Raw genomic sequence first — 20,759 nt, forward strand, 5'->3', positions numbered from 1 at the left:
TATGCAAGAAGCATACACATCTTAACAATTTAACGCATCATACCACACTCTGACATTTACAAACGTCATCATAGATATGGTGGATCGCACTCCTATATGCCGCCCTATCTCCAGGCCATAGCTGTTGATGACAGGGCCAGTGACCATTTTGTTAACTTCCTAATTTTGCAATCTGCAAAAACAGCATTCAAAATTGCTATTGCACTATTACAAGAAACCACAGGGAGTTCACCCTGGTTCTTGCTAAAACCCTTATTAAAAGCACTATTTTATATCCTTATACTTGGCAGAACTAGACAAATAGATCTTAGAAATATATTCTGGGATCATTTGGAATACATAACAGTATCATTGGGAAAGAATATGAGATAACTGAATAGACGTAAAACAAAAATATCTATTTGTTACCAAAGGAAACCCCTGTGTGTCTCCATAAATATATATAATATTTACTTGGGAATAAAAAGAAATTAAAAGCTGGCGTAACTGATACACAGCATCCAAAACATGGAAAGGGCTCTGGTCAAATTGGTGTAAACTGATGGGGTTAAAGAATGCACAATGCAAATCAACTAGAGATTCATTTTAACAACTAGCTTCAAGACTATGGATAGAAATGCCATGTCACATTATAGATAATTACTTCTCCTTCCAGGATTTGAGTTGCAACATCAGCCCCAGTCTTTGCTGGGATGAAGAGAGGCGTGGGTGGTCTATCAAGGAAGGCATCAGTCTGGCACTCCATGTCCTTCTCTTCTACGCGATCACTGAGCTCCTCCAGGTAAAGCTCTGGGAAAGAATGCAACATAGATCACATTACATACTCTGCTTTCCTACAACTTACACAACTATGTTTTACGTATAGATGGTTCAAACCAGAGCCCAATTCATAGGGTGAGAAATAATCAGAAAAAGGTTAACTTAACAGTTGCAAGCATGAAACCAAACGTAAGACCTCTTTTTCCTCTAACCTGTCTGCACTTCAATGTGCTTCCTGCCTTCTATGGGCTCCGGTGTCCTGGACCTCAGAAGTTCCTTGGCACGTTTCTTTGCCAGTGCTCTTCTGCGAGCCTCCTGATTCCTCTGTATCTCCACTGGATCTGGCTGTGCTGACTAAAGGACAAATAGTCAGTACCATGTGGTCTGTTTATATATATATATATATATATATATATATATATATATATATATATATATATGTATATATATATTACAATTAAGTGTATACTCTGATGTCAATTATTTTATTCTGAAGCAAGCTATGTTGGTTGTGTAATTTTTAATTATAGTCTCATCCAATATCACAAAGATATTCAGAAAATACGACATTTTCCATTATCATCAAAAGTAGTGCGACTGCCGATTGTGCAAGAACAAAATGTGAAATACAAAAGTCATTGTACACTTCTTATTAATAAAAGGGAAATTCTAAAGGCACATTGAAAGAACTGGCTCTTCTGTTCTAAAATTAAAATGTCACAATTCATTTTAGAAGATTCAATTGTTCTGAGTTAAAGAGTGCGTTAGTGATCTCATACAGGGTGTATTTCTTTAGCTCTGCAATGATTACATAAAAGTGACACAAACTGACCAGGAATAGCAACCTGTCATCCTTGCTGTGTCACGTAACCAGACTGATACTGTTATTATTATTATTGCCACTGTACCATTCTGGCTGAGTCATGCAGCAGAAATGTAATCATTTTAGCTTTATCAAAGGTTTGCTTCAAAAGAAGAAAATATTTTTGATAAATCAAAATCCACTGATCACAGGATTGAAAAAAATAGCTAATTTATAAAGACACTTACAATTAGATTACCCAACAATTAAAAAGATTCAATGAAGTATATAATATTACAAGTTAACCCGTGCATGATACTCATGCATTCTAGTCAAATCAAGCTACTTAAGGTGTTAAAAAGGTTCTTGTCATGCATTTGGGGCTAGGCCAGGCCTCCTCAGGGGAAGAGCGTTACTTCTCGACGTAAGCGCCCTTTTTTAACGTGGTTTTGTCCACATGTCACCACCTCATCATTCTTCTCCATCACCTCATCCTTCATCTACATCGCCACATCCTTAATCTCCAACGTCTTACTGTTCTAAAACCTCTCGATACACAACATCAGTCTTCCTTGAAGGGCAGTAATCATAACCTGCACTTTCACATCACTGCTTCTCCGTACTCGTGAAAATGCGACATACAATTGTCCATGACCAAACACAGGCTCTGGTAAATAAATACCCAAACGGTCAAGAGTTTGAGCCCTCAACTCGTAAATTTAGCCTTTACTACTCCTCCCACGGGGGGAAGGGAGGATGATGGAAGTTAACTGACTTCACTATTATAATTTTTTTGTCAAATAATGTCAGTATACCAAATTTCAGGTCAATTGGATGAGCCCTTTCTGAGAAAATAGTTTTTTCCACACACACGCACACACACACTAACACACGCCGCTAGGCTTATATATATTAGATAATCTACTATAAACAGTGATCTATGCCTTATATAAAAGCACATGATTTTATTATGAAATAGAACCACTTGGTGGCTTCTAATTCCCATATAATATTTGAATTTCCTTAAATATGTTGTCCACTTTAGGACAACTAATTTTCACAAAAACATTTAGCAAAAAGGTCCCTCTACTTTCCTGGACATAACTCTAAAATATAGCTCTTTGAAAGCAGGCTCATAAACTCTATTGTGAGCTATCGTCAACCAGAGTTCACATTCGCGGGGGAGGGGGGATAATATGACCCCATATAAAAATTATAAATATACAAGAAACCACCTTTTGAAATATTGTGACACATATACAAGATCACCAGGTCTATACTCATACAACTCTCTGCTGTTTCTTTTAAACCTATGATGCATACCAGTGAAAATATTCTTAAGTATATATTCTGAAGATTTCAGAAAATCCCAAACAGTGGGAGATTTTTAGACATCACAGTTTAGCATGGGAAAATAATGAAACAAATTTAATAATTTTATTTAAGGCCAAGCGGAAGTAAATCCCAAAATTATGTAAGATTCCTCATGAGGAAACGTGGAAGTGACTAGACAGAGAATGCAAATCTGCTACATCGGTTCCTGGAAAAAAACAAATGTATAAATGTGCTTAATCCTTACGGCTTTGCTAAGAATGATAATCCTACAGTTTTATCTATAATTATTAAGTATTAGGTTTAATTTTTTTTTTTTCTTGCTTTCTGTAAAATCCATCGGTTTTTTTTTTTGTCTTAATAGCAAGTAAATACCTTCTAAGCATCTGATAGCTGTCCTTCTACAAATCATTATCTCATTTTCAAAATCTCTCTGGAGGTTGTAAAATATGGTCTCACATAGACTCACAACATTTCTCAGCATGTCATGTGAAGGTAGAGGGGAGGAGAAGGAAGGGGAGAATTTTACAGGCCAGACAGTACTCAGAGGGGAATGCCAAAGCGTCTCTGCTCACTACATCATGTGCAATGTGACTGTGGTTGCCATGGTAGTCCATGACACTGTGCAGAATTATAAATCATTAATAACAGCCTTAAGAAAAAAAAAACAAGGAATATGGTAAATGCCAACATTTTTCATAGACTGATACAGTGATCTATGTTTTTGTTTTTTTTTAAAAACACCTCATGTTTTCATGGTATTGCTGCTATAACGATAAGGAGACATCTAAATAAATTGTACATATTTGTGTATCCATTACTACAACCCACCGTTTTCTCCAATCTGTTCCACTAAACATAAAACCACAAATACAATATATATATATATATATATATATATATATATATATATATATATATATATATATATATATATAAGGCCTATAAATTATAATGACGGTTTCAAAATACTGTTTATGCTGTAGATCGGCCGTTTAATTCAAGGAGGTAAAGGTATCAAGCGGCGATTTTGAAAATCCAGCGATTTTCTCAGGCAAGTTTAAGATCACCGATTTATTAACCGCCGATTTGATGTAAAATCACTGTAGATGTGTTTCTTTCAAAACCGCCATTTTCAAAATCGCTACAAATTGCAGTCCGGATTTTTCCCCACTCTAGCAATACAAATCGCAAAATGTATGAAGCTGCGATTCTGCAAACTCGCCCGAGGTTGAATTCAAAAATTGCCAGATACAACACACTGTTTTCTATAGGCGAGATTGGCAAACACATCACTGTTACACTGCAGGGCAATGTTAATATAATAGAAGGCATAATGGAAGTTGAAATAAACCATCTTTTTTGTTGTAGAGTGGCAAAAATGATCATGAATTTTCTTACAGGGGACAATTTATTTTAATAATAAATTATTGGCCCAAATGTAATTATAGAATAAATGCAAGTGTTTTTTTAACAGTGGCTTACTATTTCATCAGCAGTGGGGCAATATGTATATTTGTGTTTAAATGTCAACACTTTAAATTTTCTGATGGGGACACCATTAAAAGTACATACTTGTGGCACTACAAGTGTCAGCATGCATATGAGCACTTGTAGTGCCACAAGTCTGTACTTTTAATGGTGTCCCCATCAGGAAATTTGAAGTGTTGACATATCATACAAAATATACATATTGCCCCACTGCTGATGAAATAAACCACTGTTTAAAAAAAACAAACATAATAGACTCGATAGAATTGGGAAAACAGTTTACTGGTTTTCCATCTTTTCCATGTCCACTTTTGTAGTGGAGGTAGCTTATTCTGTGGAATCATATTTCGCTGTAAATATTAAATTATACTCGTTATTACTAATATTACTAAGGTTTTCTATAACAAAGTAAAAAATTCAATATCAAGCAGTTTTTTAATTGTCAGACAACTTCGGTAGTGTACTTACTAGAATGTACATGTGGATATAAGTATGTAGGCAAAACCAAACGACCACTGAAATTTAGAATACAAGAACATATCCGCAATACAAGAAAAAAAAGAAGAAGGTCATTCGTTGTCTAAACATTTTGCTTCCAAACACAACTCTGATCCGAGTCAAATTACATTCAAGACAATAGAACATATCCAATTAGGCCCTAGAGAGAGTGACATTCAGAAGAGAGTATCACAATATATATATAAAATATTCTGAATCTATCAGCGCAGCACGCTTACCCCTAAGAGATTCAATAACGGTTATGAAATTGCACCATTCCTATAGAATATTTTCTAAAGGTCTATTTCCAAAATCGATAGAGATCAAAGCCCGACTGTTTGCCACTGTAGCTATACAAGTCTCAAATGTATGAAGCTGCGATTAAGCAAACTCTCCTGAGTTTGCTTTAAAAATTGCTAGATACAACCCGCTGCTTTCTAGCTGCGTGATTAGTAAACACATCACTCTTACACTGTCCTGTGTATAGAGCCGGAGGTCCGGCAGCTGTCAAAAGTTTAAAAATAGATAAACCCTGATTACAGCGACGCAAAGGGTTTTCCCTTAGACCAGTGATGGGCAAACTTTTTCAGGAGCGGGCCAAATAAAAAAGAAAAACTTTAGGCGGGCCAATATAATTTATTAAAAAACTCAAATATCAAAATATATAATACAAATTTTTTGAATTGGACGGGAGGGTGTTATATAGCAGTGTTACCTCTATAAGTGCAGCGATCGTACATACACAGCACTTATCTCAGCAGGTTGTTGCAGATCCGTCTTTCTGGTGAGCCACTAACTGACAACACTGCAGCCAATCGAAATACGCCTTAGTATATGGTCCAGCCCATCTCTTCTCACATGACTATCAGCCATTAGGGGGCGGGCAGGTGTTTGAGTGATTGATATACGAAGTGTCCTTTTAGGAAGGAGGATGAAGTGTAATGGAGGAAATAGCTGGGAAGGCATAAAAATGAAGGTTCTGACACACAGGGTCCGCCCTAATAATTTCCTGCATATTTTAATGAAATTTTTTAAAATATTGGCGGGCCGGATAGAACCTCTAAGTGGGCCGGACCTGGCCCACGGGCCGTAGTTTGCCCATCACTGCCTTAGACTATAAATAGACCTTGCGCCTGTGCTAAACTCATTGCAGCACGGTGGCTCAGTGGTTAGCACTTCTGCCTCACACCACTGGGGCCATGAGTTCGATTCCCGACCATGGACTTATCTGTGTGGAGTTTGTATGTTCTCCCCGTGTTTGCGTGGGTTTCCTCCGGGTGCTCTGGTTTCCTCCCACACTCCAAAAACATACTGGTAGGTTAATTGGCTGCTATCAAATTGACCCCTGTCTGTCTCTGTGTTAGGGAATTTAGACTGTAAGCTCCAATGGGGCAGGGACTGATGTGAGTTCTCTGTACAGCGCTGCGGAATCAGTGGCGCTATATAAATAAATGGTGATGATGATGATTGCGTATTGGAGCTTGTATTAGATACAAGCTAAGTTTGCGCCACTGTAATCAGGGTTTATTTTTTTTAACCAAGCATGTTCCGGATTTGGAATACAATTAAGGGGCCACTTCTGGCCTGAAGAACAGACGACTGCAAGCAACAAGGGGGCCCTTCTGGCCAGAACAATGTATTTGGGACATAGTTTTTAAACACATTTGGATTAAAAGCTGCTGACAAAAGAGCAAGAATTCAGTAAGTATATATATATTTATTATTTTTAATAAAGTTATGTGGCATGAATGAGGGTGTTTAGTATATTTATTGGGGTTTTAATATTTTTTTTAAAAAAAGTTAAAACAGGGAGTTGTGGTTTATTTAACATTTTGTTTTGTGGAACTACAGGTCTCAGCCAGCCATGGGTGTCAGGACATGTTGGCATTTGTGGTTCTCCAAGTGCCAGCATGCCCTGGCTGCCATGGGTATGCTTGTGCTTGTAGCTATATAAGCATAGGCATGCCCACACTGTTTAGGGCAGCCCAGGCTGGCTGGGACTTGTAATTCCACAAAACAAAATGGCATCCGTTTGTTTTTTTAACATTATTATTGGTAATACTACCCTACCACCCACAGCCCACAGGGGTAGGAAGAGCCCTAGTGCTTTCAGCAATGGGTTGGGTCTTCCTAGAGGAGGGGGGGCGCTCGTTTTTTCGGCGGACCACACTCCCTAGGGAATCCAGCCCAACGCTGAACAGCCTGGTGTGGATTTGTTATATAATAGTGCTCAGACAGGGGTACTCCACACATTTTGTTTTTTTCTGTCTTTTTTAACATTTTTCTATTTTTAAACTTTTGACAGCTGCTGGACCTCCGGCTATACAGACAGGGGCAGTGTAACAGTAATGTGTTTACTAATCTCGCAGCTAGGAAACACAGGAGAGTTTGCCAAACACGGAAGGGTTAGCTAAACACAGGAGTGTTTGAAATTGTAGCAAATCGCCAGAGATGGATCAGCGATTTTGAAGATCAGAGTAAAAATTGCAGCTTAATATATCTGGCGACTTGGGGACTAAAATCACGGGCTAACACCCACGATTTGAAGCGATTTTAAATTGCTAAAGAAATCGGACCTTGATACATTTATCCCCAGGTCTAATTCCTATGCGTTGTTTTCTAATCATGAATTTTACCCTTTTTATGTGTTGTTGTGAAGTTTTTTCAATATACTTGGTCTTATTTACTATATATGGTCTCCTTTTTATAGCCATAGTGGACTATACATATTTTTTACACTTTTATATTTAAAAAAACATATTTATGTTTTAATATAAACTGGCATGTTGATTTTCCTGGCTTCTTAAATATCTGTCTAAAGTTTTTTAATTTTATGATGAATATGTCTGCTTTTAGTTGAAATGAATAGGTTGTATCATTACTTTTATGCATGCATTTAGTATTTTTTATATATTTATTACTGTATATCTTTATCCATGTAATGTCTAGTGTTTTAACCAATTTACAGTAGAGACCAAGTAAGGTATGTGGGGTCACACTATCATACATTCTTACATTATGTTGATTCTTTGTATGTAGTATGCTCATGCAAGACACCTAGATATGGCAATTGGTTTTGCCCTTATTAAATATAGTTGTCACACTATGACAACTATATAAATATGGACGCAGCATTAATTACTTGACCATATGGAACCGGGAACTACTTGTCCCAACTGTAGCCATACCTTTTCGTTTAGCCTGTCAGCTTGCCAGCTGTTTATTATACAATCATTTCTTGCGTCCTCTTTATTGGTCTATATTTCATGGTAGTAATGCCATTTGCACAAGTGCACTAGATACTTTCGATTGCGCATGCATATAATGGCGTCCACCATTTACTATAAATAACTTGAGATTAGAAGAAATTAGCAAATCCTCCTAAAGAAGTCTTAAAAGACGCAATGCATTGAAGCATTATAAGTATAATTTATGCAGTACTTGTCATCATCCATATTTGTAAACTTGGTCTGAGCTGAATTCGTTGGATTATCACTTTGCTATTCAGCAATTCCTGATCTACCAATTAAGGCAGTAGTTCCCAAACTTTTTCAGTTTGCGGCACCCTTAGGGTCTCCATAATTTTTTCAAGGCACCCCTAATCCAAAATAATTGCAGAGCAGTCCCGTTTTATAAGTAGTTGGGCCAAAATAATGTAATAAGTATTTAGGTCAGGACAGAAATACTCATTAAGTTGTTTGCATAAATAATACACATAAATCCAAGTGAAAATAATATTTTTATATACCGTATATACTCGTGTATAAGCCGAGTTTTTCAGCATACTTTTGTATGATGAAAAAGGGCACTCGGCTTATACACGGGTGAACTTACCTGGTGTCCGGTCCCTCGGCTTCAACTTCTGCATATGCGTTCCAACACTGCCGTTAAGTGAAAAAAAAAACTCTCTCTCTCTTTTCCACCCTAGGCTTATACTCGAGTCAATAAGTTTTCCCAGTTTTATGTAGTAAAATTAGGTGCCTCGGCTTATATTCGGGTCGACTTATACTCGAGTATATACGGTAATTTTTAAAATTATATTTCTGTCAAAGAACGAATTGCAGCTATAATTAAGAGGAATAAGATCAAGCAAAATAAAAACAACAATATGTTTAAAAATCATTGCACTTTGCCTTTTCACGTCCTCGCACTGTGCCCCTTCACCATTACACTGCGCCCTCCATTGCTGTTTCCTATCACCATTTCCCCACCGTTCCTTTACTTACCTTACTTGGCCTTCTTTCTTCTTTTTCTTCTGTCTTCTTTCTTCCGGCTCCTCTCTCCTGCCGCTCCTCACTGAATATGTCAGATGTTTTGACGTCACGCTCGACATTCAGTGTGAACAGAACAGGGAGGAGTATGCTGGGTCCCGGGCCTTGTCAGAGTATTTTTAGCACATTTTTTTGCCCTGGCCGCAGAACCCCTGTGAGAGCGCCACGGCACCCCTGGGAGCCGTGGTGCACACTTTGGGAACCACTGCATTAAGGAGTAAATGAACAGAGACATCTAGTGGAATCCAACTGGAATAACAGATAGGCTACAAACCTTTTTTTTTTCCATCTATAATTTTTATTGAATAAGTTATTTGGGGTACAGAAAAAAGAAAAGGGGAAAGCATACAAACCAGAAGGGGACTTGGGGGGTACCCCTCACAGAGTCACAGAGGGGGGGGGGAGGAGGGATTGCTCAATAAGTCTTACCATATATAAATAACTGACACGTAAAAACAGGGAGTAAAAGACTGTGAAAAAGTTACTATAGTTAGCATGGCTGAACCAGTTACAATGAAAATTGCCAGTCTGGGAATTATTAGGTCTCTTGGGAGGATTCAAGTAGAGCTGATAGTGATGGGGCTGGGGAGGAGGAGGTTGGACCCCCAGTAGCTCCAGCACCTTCTGTAGTATATTCATGCCACTTAAACCATTTCATAATGGGAGCTGAGGCTGAAGTGGAATACAGCATATCAATCGTTTCCATCTCGAAGCACTGCTGAACTTTGGATATGAACCTAGATAATGCAGGGGGAGTCAGGAGCTTTCCAGTTTTGGGCTATGGCTGCCCCAGTAGCTATCAGAATGTGACCCAGGAGGTATCGATCTTGCTTAAATAGGATAGAGATGAAGCAACGCCACCGACGGGTCTAGGTCCATGGGCAGCCTCAATACCACAGATATAAAATCAAACACTTCCTGCCAAAGAGGTTGGACGCATGGGCATGCCCAGTAGATAGGGAAAATGTCAACAAAATGGGTGCATTGACGCCAGCAAAATTTGGATTGAGAGGGCCAAATAACATGGAGCCTGGTCGGGTTAAGATAAAGTCTGTTAAGTATTTTAACGTGCATCTCAGTGTGATTAACACACCTAGACTTTCGATGAGAGGAGGTATATATAGTTTCCCATTGCTTTGGGGATTGAGAGAGATTAAGGTCTGACTTCCAGCATGTCTGAGAGGGTGCCTTAGGAGCAATAAGTAAGGATTGGAGGTGCTGGTGAAAGTTATCCCACCTCTATTGGGGCCTTTTGTCAATCTATCTAACAACGGGGCCGGAAGCAAAGACAAAGAGTGGAGGTGGGGAAGGGGGGGGGGGGGGGGGGGGCTAGAGGCTGCTCCTACCCAGTGGTGGATTTGAGCATATTTGAATATGTCTTCATCAGAGGGTATGTAAAAGTGTTCCTGGAGTATGGTGAAAGGGAGGAAAAGGTCTTAGGCATATTGGTATTTTAGAAAGAACAATCCCTTAGAACCCCAGGTAGCAAGATTAAGGTCCCGGATAAGTTTAGAGAGGGCTTGTAGGGACACATTGCGAGAAGGAAGTGAAAAGTCCTTATGACGGCCCCTAAGGCGGTCCCATGTCAGCAGAGCATGCAAGTTGGAGAGTAGGTACTGGTCGAGCACCCTTAGGGGTCCACAACAGATCTGCAAGGGGATAGGTTGAGGAGGAGGCCCATTCCAGGTCCACCCATGGTTTAGTGTTGAAGGGGAGGGACCAGTCTCTATGCAGTGGTTCCCAAACTTTTTCAGTTAGCAGCACCCTTAGAGTCTCCATAATTATTTCAAGGCAACCCTCCACAATAATTACCGAGCAGTACCGTTTTATAAGTAGTTGGGTCAAAATAACGTAATAAGTATTTGGGTCAGGACAGAAATACTTAGTAAGTTGTTTGCAAAAATACACATAAATCCAAGGGAAAAGAATATTTTTATATATTTTTTTCAATTATATTTCTGTCAAAGAATAATTTACAGATAATACTAAGAGGCATAAGATCAAACAAAATAAAACAACAACATGTCCAAAAATCATCACACTGTGCCCCCTTCATCCACACTCACTGTGCCCCCTTCATTCACACACTCTGGGCCGTTCTTCATCCACACACTCTGGGCCCTCCTTCATCCACACACTCTGTGCCCTCCTTCATCCACACTCTGCCCCTCTTCATCCTCACTCTGCCCCCTCCTTCATTCTTTCGCCCCTCCATTGCTGTTTCCTATCACCATTTCCCTTCCCCTTTATTTACTTACCACACTTGGCCTTCTTTCTTCTATTTCTTCTGTCTTCTCTTCTGTATTCTTACCAATCTGGCGGCGCCTGGGACCCAGCATCCCCTTCTCCCCTGCCGCTTCTCACTGAATATGTCTGACGTGATGACGTCACGCCCGACCTCTTTGGTAAGTTAGCTCTCAATTTAAAAACACACATATGTATGGCCCAAATATATGGGACTCTCACTGTTTAGAGTTAGGACCACCCTATTAGCAAAAGCGCCGCGGAGTGGCGGGTGGCTTTAACATACATTTGCAAATGTGTGCAACTAAGACTTTTGCATTTTTATTTACAGTAGAAATGGCAGGTCTTTTGCTGGCTATAGCAGTGTGCTGGGGGAATTTTCTGTGTGTTTGTTCCTTTTAGGATAACCCTACCCTTTCAATCACCTGCTATGAGCCTATAAATTGATTGAACTTCCACTTCTGTATTTGTCTGAGAGGCATGTTGGTGTCAGTAGCTGAGGGGGAGTACTGGCGCTCAATTGCTGTTTGGAGGCTTCTGGCAGGTTTTTTGCTGACTATAGCAGGGGGAATTTTCTGTGTGTGAGTTCCAGGTGCTGCCGGATTGGTAAGTTTTTTTCTCTTTTCTTCCTGGCCACAGCACCCCATGACAGCGCTGCGCACCCCTTGGAGTCGCAGCGCACACTTTGGGAACCGCTGCCCTAAGGTGTGACAATAGACATGCCTCCTGATAGAGGGTCAGATTGAGAAGTTTTAGGCCTCCCTGACGTTTTGGAAGGGTCATACCATGGTAAGCCATAAATGAGTGATTTTGCTTCCAAACATATGTTATCATTAGTTTGTATAATAGATCCATGTATTTTTTAGGGACAACATAGGGTATGGTAAGAAAAAGATACATCAGTTTTGGAAGCATCATCTTAAAAGTGGCAATGTGACCCAGCCCGGAGACCTCGTAATTGATCCAATACTTAGTCAATGTAGTAAGTGTTATGGCCACCAGTGCGTCATAAACTTGCGGAAGAGGTCTTCACCTATAGCAGCCGCCTTTCCGGTAGAGACTGGTTATGCTCACAGGTACTCAGATGCCCCGAGGACTTACACTCAGTGTAGTACAAGTTTATGTCCACACAGCGGAGCACAGGAACAGGAGGTAATACATGGAGTAGGGACCGGCCGGAGATCTGTGGAGTGGCCGATGTACAGGTGGATATTGACAGGTGCTAGCTGGACAAGGGCCACAGGCAAATATTCAGAATCCAGGTTCAGGCAGAAGATCAGGGTCACCGGCAAATATTCAGAATCCAGGGACAGGCAGAGGTCATACACAAGAGAACAATCTGAGGTTAAACACCAACACAGCAGAGAAGCAGGCAGCAATTCTGGGAGCAGAACACTATAACCGGCAGTGAGACCCAGTCCTCACTGCCTTAAATACTTTGATGGACAAATCAGAAAGGAGGAGGACAGGGCTGACAGTCAGCCTCAGAAGGCTGATAATTAATTACTAGCTTAGAACTAGCATAGGTCATATCATAAACCAGGAACATGTATAAATATATAAATGAACAAATTAGAACCATGCGGGAGCTCCCCCTGGAGTTGGAGGATGTCCCTACACCCTTCTACTCTATGCCACAAAGATAACAGTGCATTGTAATTAATGCACATGCTCGGCTGCTACATCACGCCAGGATGTGGCGTACCGCCGCGGCTCGTCACAGTAAGGTGCGTAATTAACAGGGTAAAATTAGTTTAAAATATTTCAACAGTGGTAACCGGAACATGAATGCCCAAGTAAGGTAGGGATTTTTGTATCCATACAAAAGGGAATTTCCTCTGTAGAAGCGTAAGAGTAGATAGGGGGATGTTAATAAACAGAGCCTCTGATTTGGTGATAATAAGTTTAAAAGGAAGCAGCACTGTAGCGGTCTAAAATGAGCTGGAGAGCCTCCAACGCGGCCTCCGGGCTGGTGACAAACAAGAACACCTCATCCGCAAACAGACATAATAAAAAACCGACAAAAGGGAAAAAAACAAAACTAGCCTGAAGATGGGGCTAGAGTATTTGCCACAGAGGAGAGGCAGTGGCAAAGTAGATAAAATGTGGGGGTGGTGGGGAAGCTGGCGGCCCACCATGGGACAACCCAGTCCAAGAGGAAGAGGGAACAATTAATCTTCCCAAACATTACTTGGTAAGTCATAGTAGGGTTGACAACCAAGTGAAACACAGTAAATACAGTCATGGAGAGTCAAACAGTATTATGACTATGAGATAGTATAACATTTAAACGAAACTTACACATAGGAGAGAAGTAAATTTACGCATACAGCAAACAATGAACAACCAGATAATATAATATAATATGTCCCACCCTCACCAGAACCCCAGCACCCCAACGAAGGGGACTGCGGTGGGAGTGGCGCCCAGAAGCATCCCTCACCGAGGAAAACTGTGTAAGAAAAGCTAACAAGTGGAAAGTATGTTATACTAGCACAGGCTTGGCTAACCTGTGGCACTCCAGGTGTTGTGCAACTATAAGCCCCAGCATGCTTTGCCAATACAGCGGCACACGGAGGATTGTCGGGGGGGGGGGGTTTCCCCCCGCCGACCCAAAAAAAAACAAAAAAAAAACCCAGAGAGAGAGCTGCGCAGCAACTCCGTTTCGCCAGCGCTGTCCTATACAGCAGCCGCGGCGCTGTCTAAGAAGCGTCTGCGGCGGTGCTGTATACAATACAGCACCGCCGCGGACGCTTCTTTGACAGCACCGCGGCTGCTGTATAGGACAGTGGCCACTTAGTTAGCGCAGATGGGGGGGTTTCTAGAGACTCAGAAACTTATTGCTGGAAGGGTATGCTGGAACTTGTAGTTTCACAACAACTGGAGTACCACAGATTAGCCAAGCCTGTACTAGCATGTACAGAGTGAAAATGTGGCTACACGGCCTATATTGTAGGCATAACACAAAAGAGGTAAGAATACTCATTCAGTCAGAGATGAGGTCATGAAAAGGTTTCCGATCAAATAGATGGTTCCACAGTTAGGGCACTGGCTGGTGGACAATGCGCCACAGATATATTGGTGAATAGATCTGTTTTCACTGCGATGCAACCCGATTAGTAGGGGCTAATGCAGGGAGCTTCACAAAAAACAACACACCAGCCTCAGCCTCCAGGCCACGGCTACAAACTTTTTAACTTTGTGTGAGTGTACAATCTATATTACTATGTGCAAAAAATAAAATAAATCATTTTTTTTTTCTATCCCTATGGGCACGCATGTTTTATATATATATATATATATATATATATATATATATATATATAAAGACACAGATATGAAAGCACACTAATCAGCCTCATTTAGAGTTGAAATCGAATCCAGCTAAGGCTGAAATCCAAATCTGTCTGGAGACAAACCAAATGCAATATGCTTTATTTTTACACTGCAGTTGAGTTAGAATAAAAATTGTACAAAATATACTTTTAAATTGTTTCCTTTAAAAACTGTTATGGAGAAGAAAACAGATGAGAAGACAATACAAGGTACAAAAATAAAACAGTTTGAGCACAAAGTGTTATGCTTACCAGAGGTAACATGTGTTGAGCATAAGTGTTGCCTCGCACCACCCTTGCGTCATACATAATGTTTCCATAATGATACGTTTCTTCAATCCTGGAACACAAGAAAACTTATGCTATATGTGAGAACATTCACCTTACGCAATCTCGTATAAACACTATAGGAACAGCATAATGAAAAAATACCCTTATTCGATTAGAATAAAACTAAAGTATTTCTATTATGTCTCGTTAAAAGGTTAGGTCGAAGAAAAACATATCTATTCAGGAAATTAAACTCTTATTACAGCAGGATATAGATCTTTTTCATTTTTACCTCCACTGAGATCAGTAAAATTTTAGTTCCTCAACTATTTTTCGGAGGGAGAGGCCATCATGGCCAGATGCATCCCCTCAGAGCTCCTGAGATATGGCACAATCAGACCCCTCTGTTACTTGCCATGTAGTCAGTCCTTTAGATCCACAGCTTAGTGCACTGCCAAACTTATAGTTCAAGCAGGTGTCACTTCAGGCCTCCCAGCAGCCGACAGCTCCATTTTCTTGGTATATGGGGCAGCACAGTGGCTAAGTGGTTAGCACTTCTGCCTTACAGCACTGGGGTCATAAGTTCAATTCCCGACCATGACTTTATCTGTCTGGAGTTTGTATGTTCTCCTCCTGTTTGCGTGGGTTTCCTCCAAGTACTACGGTTTCCTCCCACACTCCAAAAACATACTAGTAGGTTAATTGGCCCTAGTCTCTCTGTCTGTGTGTCTGTATGTTAGGGAATTTAGACTGTAAGCTCCAATGGGGCAGGGACTGATGTGAGTGAGTTCTATGTACAGCGCTGCAAAATTATTGGCGCTATATAAATAGCTGCTGCTGATGATGATATCTAATACACTGGAAGAGGGTGGAGCACTCATGGCACACGTCTTAACCTTCATACAAGCAACTGTTATGATTTATCTCATCTGCTGCACCATGCAACTCCCCTGACTCCCTCCTATCTACATTTAGTCTTAAAGTGTACTGTTAATACGCAGCCATTATTAGTCTCACTAACTCTTAGCATCTACATTCTTGTATATCCTCATCCTGCTTTGTCCTGCTAACTCCTAGCAGTTGTTATTGTATAATGCTGTGTAACACTGGGTTCAGTTAGACTTCATGGTGTCTTTTTTTGCACTTTTTTGCAATCTGCTTGATATCCCTGACTCCTCACTTCATCATCATCATTTATTTATATAGCGCCACCAATAATGCACCTTATAAACTGCTCCACTACTATGTACCTCTACTTTGCTCATTACGCTCCACACTGTGCCATCACCTGGTCTATACCCCAAACTAATCTGTCCCACTTGATCTTACTGTCTCTTCACCCCAATCCATCTCCACTAGAATATAAGGTCTCACAGGCAGGGTTCTCTTTACCTCCTGTCTTGTGTCTGTCCGTCATCTGTCTTCCTCGTTATGTATGATGCTGAATTTTTATGTATGCCATGAAATTTGTTCCGTTAATTGAATTTATTATTTTCCTCATGTCATTTATGTCAGGTGCCATGGAAACTGTGGCATTAAACAAATAAACGAAGATGATGATGATTTATAAATGCAAATACTGAATGTATGCATTGTGTCTGTCCACAATAATCTATGCAAATATATTTTTTAAAGTCTAGCTAAGAAACAATTTTCATATTTATATTACAATCAACAAATTAAATGGTTGAAAATGGGAAAAACAATTAGGCCCGCACTATACTGATGTACACAAATTGTATCTACTTAAACGGGTGACCCAGTCATTGCTAGCTTAGGTTCTAGATGTGTATATGAGGGTTGGCTGAGGCAGTGTGAATTAAGTGCCATGAATGTTACATGGCATAGTAGCAACTGATGAGAAAGTGTGAAAAATATGGACAGTGACAAACTATAACAGTTGAATGGTTTGCACTGATTGTGGGAAATATACCATTAAACAGCTTAAGACAGCTGCCTAGAGCGCTGGGATTTTGGGAGGTGTCACTCAGGCTCGTATTATAAACAGTGTACCAGGGTGGAGCTGGTGGAGGAGCGGCCTCTGACACTGTAATACTGAGAAATTTTCTGCTCAGGCAGGAACTCCGCAGCAGCCTCTACTGTGCTCTGGTTGGCTGAGTGACATCCCACAATCACGCAGCCAATGGGAGCACAGACAGCTAGGCTCATCTTCCTCTCCCATCGCTCCTCCTCTACTACTCCTCTGCGTAAATTCCTTCATTGGCTCCCTATTCGTTTCAGAATTCAGTTTAAGCTCCTTACCCTCACTTACAAAGCCCTGACCAACACCTCTCCCCCTTACATCTCTGACCTTGTCTTGAGGTACATACCACTCCGCTCTGCCTCTGATCTCAGCCTCAATTCACCTCTCTTACAATGCTCACCTCCAAGACTTCTGCTGTGCTGCCCCTAATCTTTGGAACTCCCTACCCCGCCTCACCCGATTCTCCCCCAACAATCAATCCTTCAAATGCTCACTCAAAACTCACCTTTTCAAGCTCACCTATCCTACTACCTCCTGACCATATTTTCCATCACCTTCTCTTTCTTACCTGCCATCTCCATTTTCTCCCAGTTTCTCCTACTGTCAATCATCACCCCTCCCTATAGAATGTAAGCTCTCACGGGCAGGGTCCCTCTCTACCTATTGTCCCACGTCTGTCTACTGTCTGACTCCCTCAGAGGTCCTGTCATGTCTTTTGCTGCAGTTTGTGTGAGTCCCCATAGCATTACTCACTCATCTGTGCTACTTATGTGTATTATTTTTATCCATTTGTTACTTGCTGCTGTATCCAGCACTACAGAATATGTGGTGCCTAATAAATAAATAAATACACAAATAATAAGAACAATACAGGGATGTTACACTCACATAAGTGGCTCTACTCCTCGGTACTTCCTGCGGTTTTGAACAACCCTTGGATGGCTAGAGAAAGTGTATGTTCCACTTCCCATTTCCTTCTGGCTGGGTAGCACAGACGTCATGGCTGTAACGTCTCCTTTTTCCTAGTAGTTTGGTCAGGACACAACTGGCTATGCTGCTAGAGAGAAGAATTTATGTTATCAAATGTATAAGACAGCATGGAGAACCATATTGGTTTGTCAGTATAAGGACATCAAAACTGACATAGCCCTCCTTCACCTTCATATTGTAGAAATTCTGTTCATTGTCTAGGGCAGTGATGGGCAAACTTTTTCAGAAGCGGGCCAAATAAAAAAGAAAAACTTAAGGCGGGCCAATATAGTTTATTAAAAAACTCAAATATCGAAATATACAATACAATTTTTTTGAATGGGACGGGAGGGTGGTATATAGCAGTGTTACCTCTATAAGTGCAGCGATCGTACAGACACAGCACTTATTTCAGCAGGTTGTTGCAGATCCGTCCTTCTGGTGAGCCACTAACTGACAACACAGCAGCCAATCGAAATCTGCCTTAGTATATGGCCCAGCCCATCTCTTCTCACATGACTTTCAGCCATTAGGGGGCGGGCAGGTGTTTGAGTGATTGACATACGAAGTGTCCTTTTAGGAAGGAGGATGAAGTGTAATGGAGGAAATAGCTGGGAAGGCATAAAAATGAAGGTTCTGACACACAGGGTCAGCCCTAATAATTTTATGCATATTTTAATGAAATTTTTTAAAATATTGGCGGGCTGGATAGAACCTCTAAGTGGGCCGGATCTGGCCCGCGGGCCGTAGTTTGCCCATCACTGGTCTAGGGTATAAAATTTGTACATCAAAAAACATTATTATTTATTTAGATAGTACCAATCATATTATGCAGCGCTGTACAGAAAATATTTGTCATTCAGAACAGTCCCTGCTCCATTGTGTGTCTAAATTCTCTAGCACACACATACATATATATATTAGGGTCCATTTTATCAGAAAACAATTAATCTACCAATATGATTTTGGACTGCAGGAGGAAACTAGAACACCCAGAGAAAACCCATGCAAACAGGGGGAGAACATACAAACTCACAGATAGGTCAGAATCGAACCCATGTCCACAACATTTGAAGCAGCAATGCTAACTACTGTACCAACATGCTGCCACATATACATTCTTCTTTGTAAAGATAACACTGCCCTGCAAACGGGAGATAGATACTGCTGTATTGCCAGTTCTGCACACACCAGCACTTGCATTTAGTCTGGTTTTGAGGGTGGAATTCTGAACACTGTTAAACCCCTGTGCTTGCCTATGTTCTAATAGTAAAAAAAAAGAAATAATGTCATTGCAACCTTTAGAACATAAATGAGAATGCAATTACATATATTAATTCTGTCATTACACAAATTCATTTTATACCTCACCCCCAAATAAATATGGTTTGGTAATAGGTTTAATTTTAAGGTATTACATATGCAGCTTGGGAAAAATACCTCAATGGTCAAAGTGGGCTGGTATACGGTGGTATGCCATATTACCACTTCTCCTACGGCTTTTATTCTAAAACTATCAAATTCTATTAAATTAACATTTTCCATACTGCTATTTCTACATTTCCACCGGGACCAGTGATCTAACTAAAATCTATCAATTCTACATATTGTTATCACCAAATCCAAGTTTATGGTAATATAAATATTTTTTTTTTACCGTAATATATTTCCATAAAGCTATACATGAGGTGGTGCACTCTAGACAGACGCGGATCACTAACATGACATACAGAAATCAATGCACATGATTATAATAAAAAGTGTTACCTAAATAAATCTCAATAAAAACAACGGATTCTCAGAACAACATAAATAACATTACCAATAGGCATTTATTCAATATATATATATATATATATATATATATATATGTAATAGAAGCATGTTAAAGAGATCTATATATATGTAAGAGTAATAGAGGCATGTTAAAGAACTATATATATATATATATATATATATATATATATATATATATGAGTAATAGAGGCATGTTAAAGAACTCTCTCTCTCTCTCTCTCTCTATATATATGTAAGAGTAATAGAGGCATGTTAAAGAACTATATATATATATATATATATATATATATATATATATATATATATATGTAAGAGTAATAGAGACATGTTAAAGAACAATAAGAAACATCAGAATATCTTCAAAAACGGAAACAGAAAATCGGGGTCAATTGCAACTATGTAATAATGCAAAATCTGCCGGAATCCCTTCGCCTATGAGAAAGTTTATCATCGCAAGGGATGAGTTTAGCTTTTTTGTCATAATTTACGAGTGCCCGGATGAGAGGACTAGGTACAGGTGCTTTTATCACGTAGAAGTTAACGTCTCCAGTGCCAAATGCGTGTCCTCTTAGTTTCTCACTTATCACTTATACTAAATAAACGATCACTCAACTCATGTGGGTGGGTATCAAACACCCCCCATTCATACTAGTGTGTGTAGCAACGTGGTCACCCTGGGTCCCCCTCAAACGGCCTCTCATACCTGTGTCACTGGACTCTTCTGTGTCTTTGAGCTCTAAGTGACAACAAAGCTACAGCGTTCTGTGGTGACCGGTTACCAAGGAACACAACTTCCCCATAGCAACCGGTCATTTGTACACAATTGTCACAGCAGATTTTTTTTATACAAAGCTTTATAGATACAGCGCAATAAAACACGCGTGTAAAAAAACAGTTTAGTTGGTCTGATTGAATTCGCAAAAGTATAATAACCACGTTTGTTTTGTAACCACCAATAGCAGCCTTTAATAGTGTTTTAAAGTATATCTAAACAAACAAAACATCTT

The 20,759-nt window shown here is 40.0% G+C and overlaps 1 protein-coding gene across 2 annotated transcripts in view; it reads right to left on the reverse strand.

Moving 5' to 3' along the window:
* RSPH3 (radial spoke head 3) overlaps window positions 1-20,549 on the reverse strand; it is a 43,056-nt gene extending 22,507 nt beyond the window's left edge. The window contains exons 1-6 of one of the 2 annotated variants that reach the window (XM_075200670.1): window positions 20,456-20,544; window positions 19,613-19,671; window positions 17,875-18,043; window positions 14,985-15,072; window positions 972-1,113; window positions 644-789 (exon numbers count right to left, since the gene is read on the reverse strand). In XM_075200670.1, the coding sequence (XP_075056771.1) occupies window positions 644-789; window positions 972-1,113; window positions 14,985-15,072; window positions 17,875-17,987 (489 nt within the window). In that variant the 5' untranslated portion in view covers window positions 17,988-18,043; window positions 19,613-19,671; window positions 20,456-20,544. Of the gene's footprint in view, window positions 1-643; window positions 790-971; window positions 1,114-14,984; window positions 15,073-17,874; window positions 18,044-19,612; window positions 19,672-20,455 lie in introns of both variants that reach the window. The other variant, XM_075200669.1, reaches the window with a different exon arrangement.
* Window positions 20,550-20,759: the final 210 nt, after the last annotated feature.

This window comes from Mixophyes fleayi, chromosome 3 (assembly GCF_038048845.1).
Source record: "Mixophyes fleayi isolate aMixFle1 chromosome 3, aMixFle1.hap1, whole genome shotgun sequence".
In the NCBI taxonomy this organism is placed as follows: Eukaryota; Metazoa; Chordata; class Amphibia; order Anura; family Limnodynastidae; genus Mixophyes; species Mixophyes fleayi.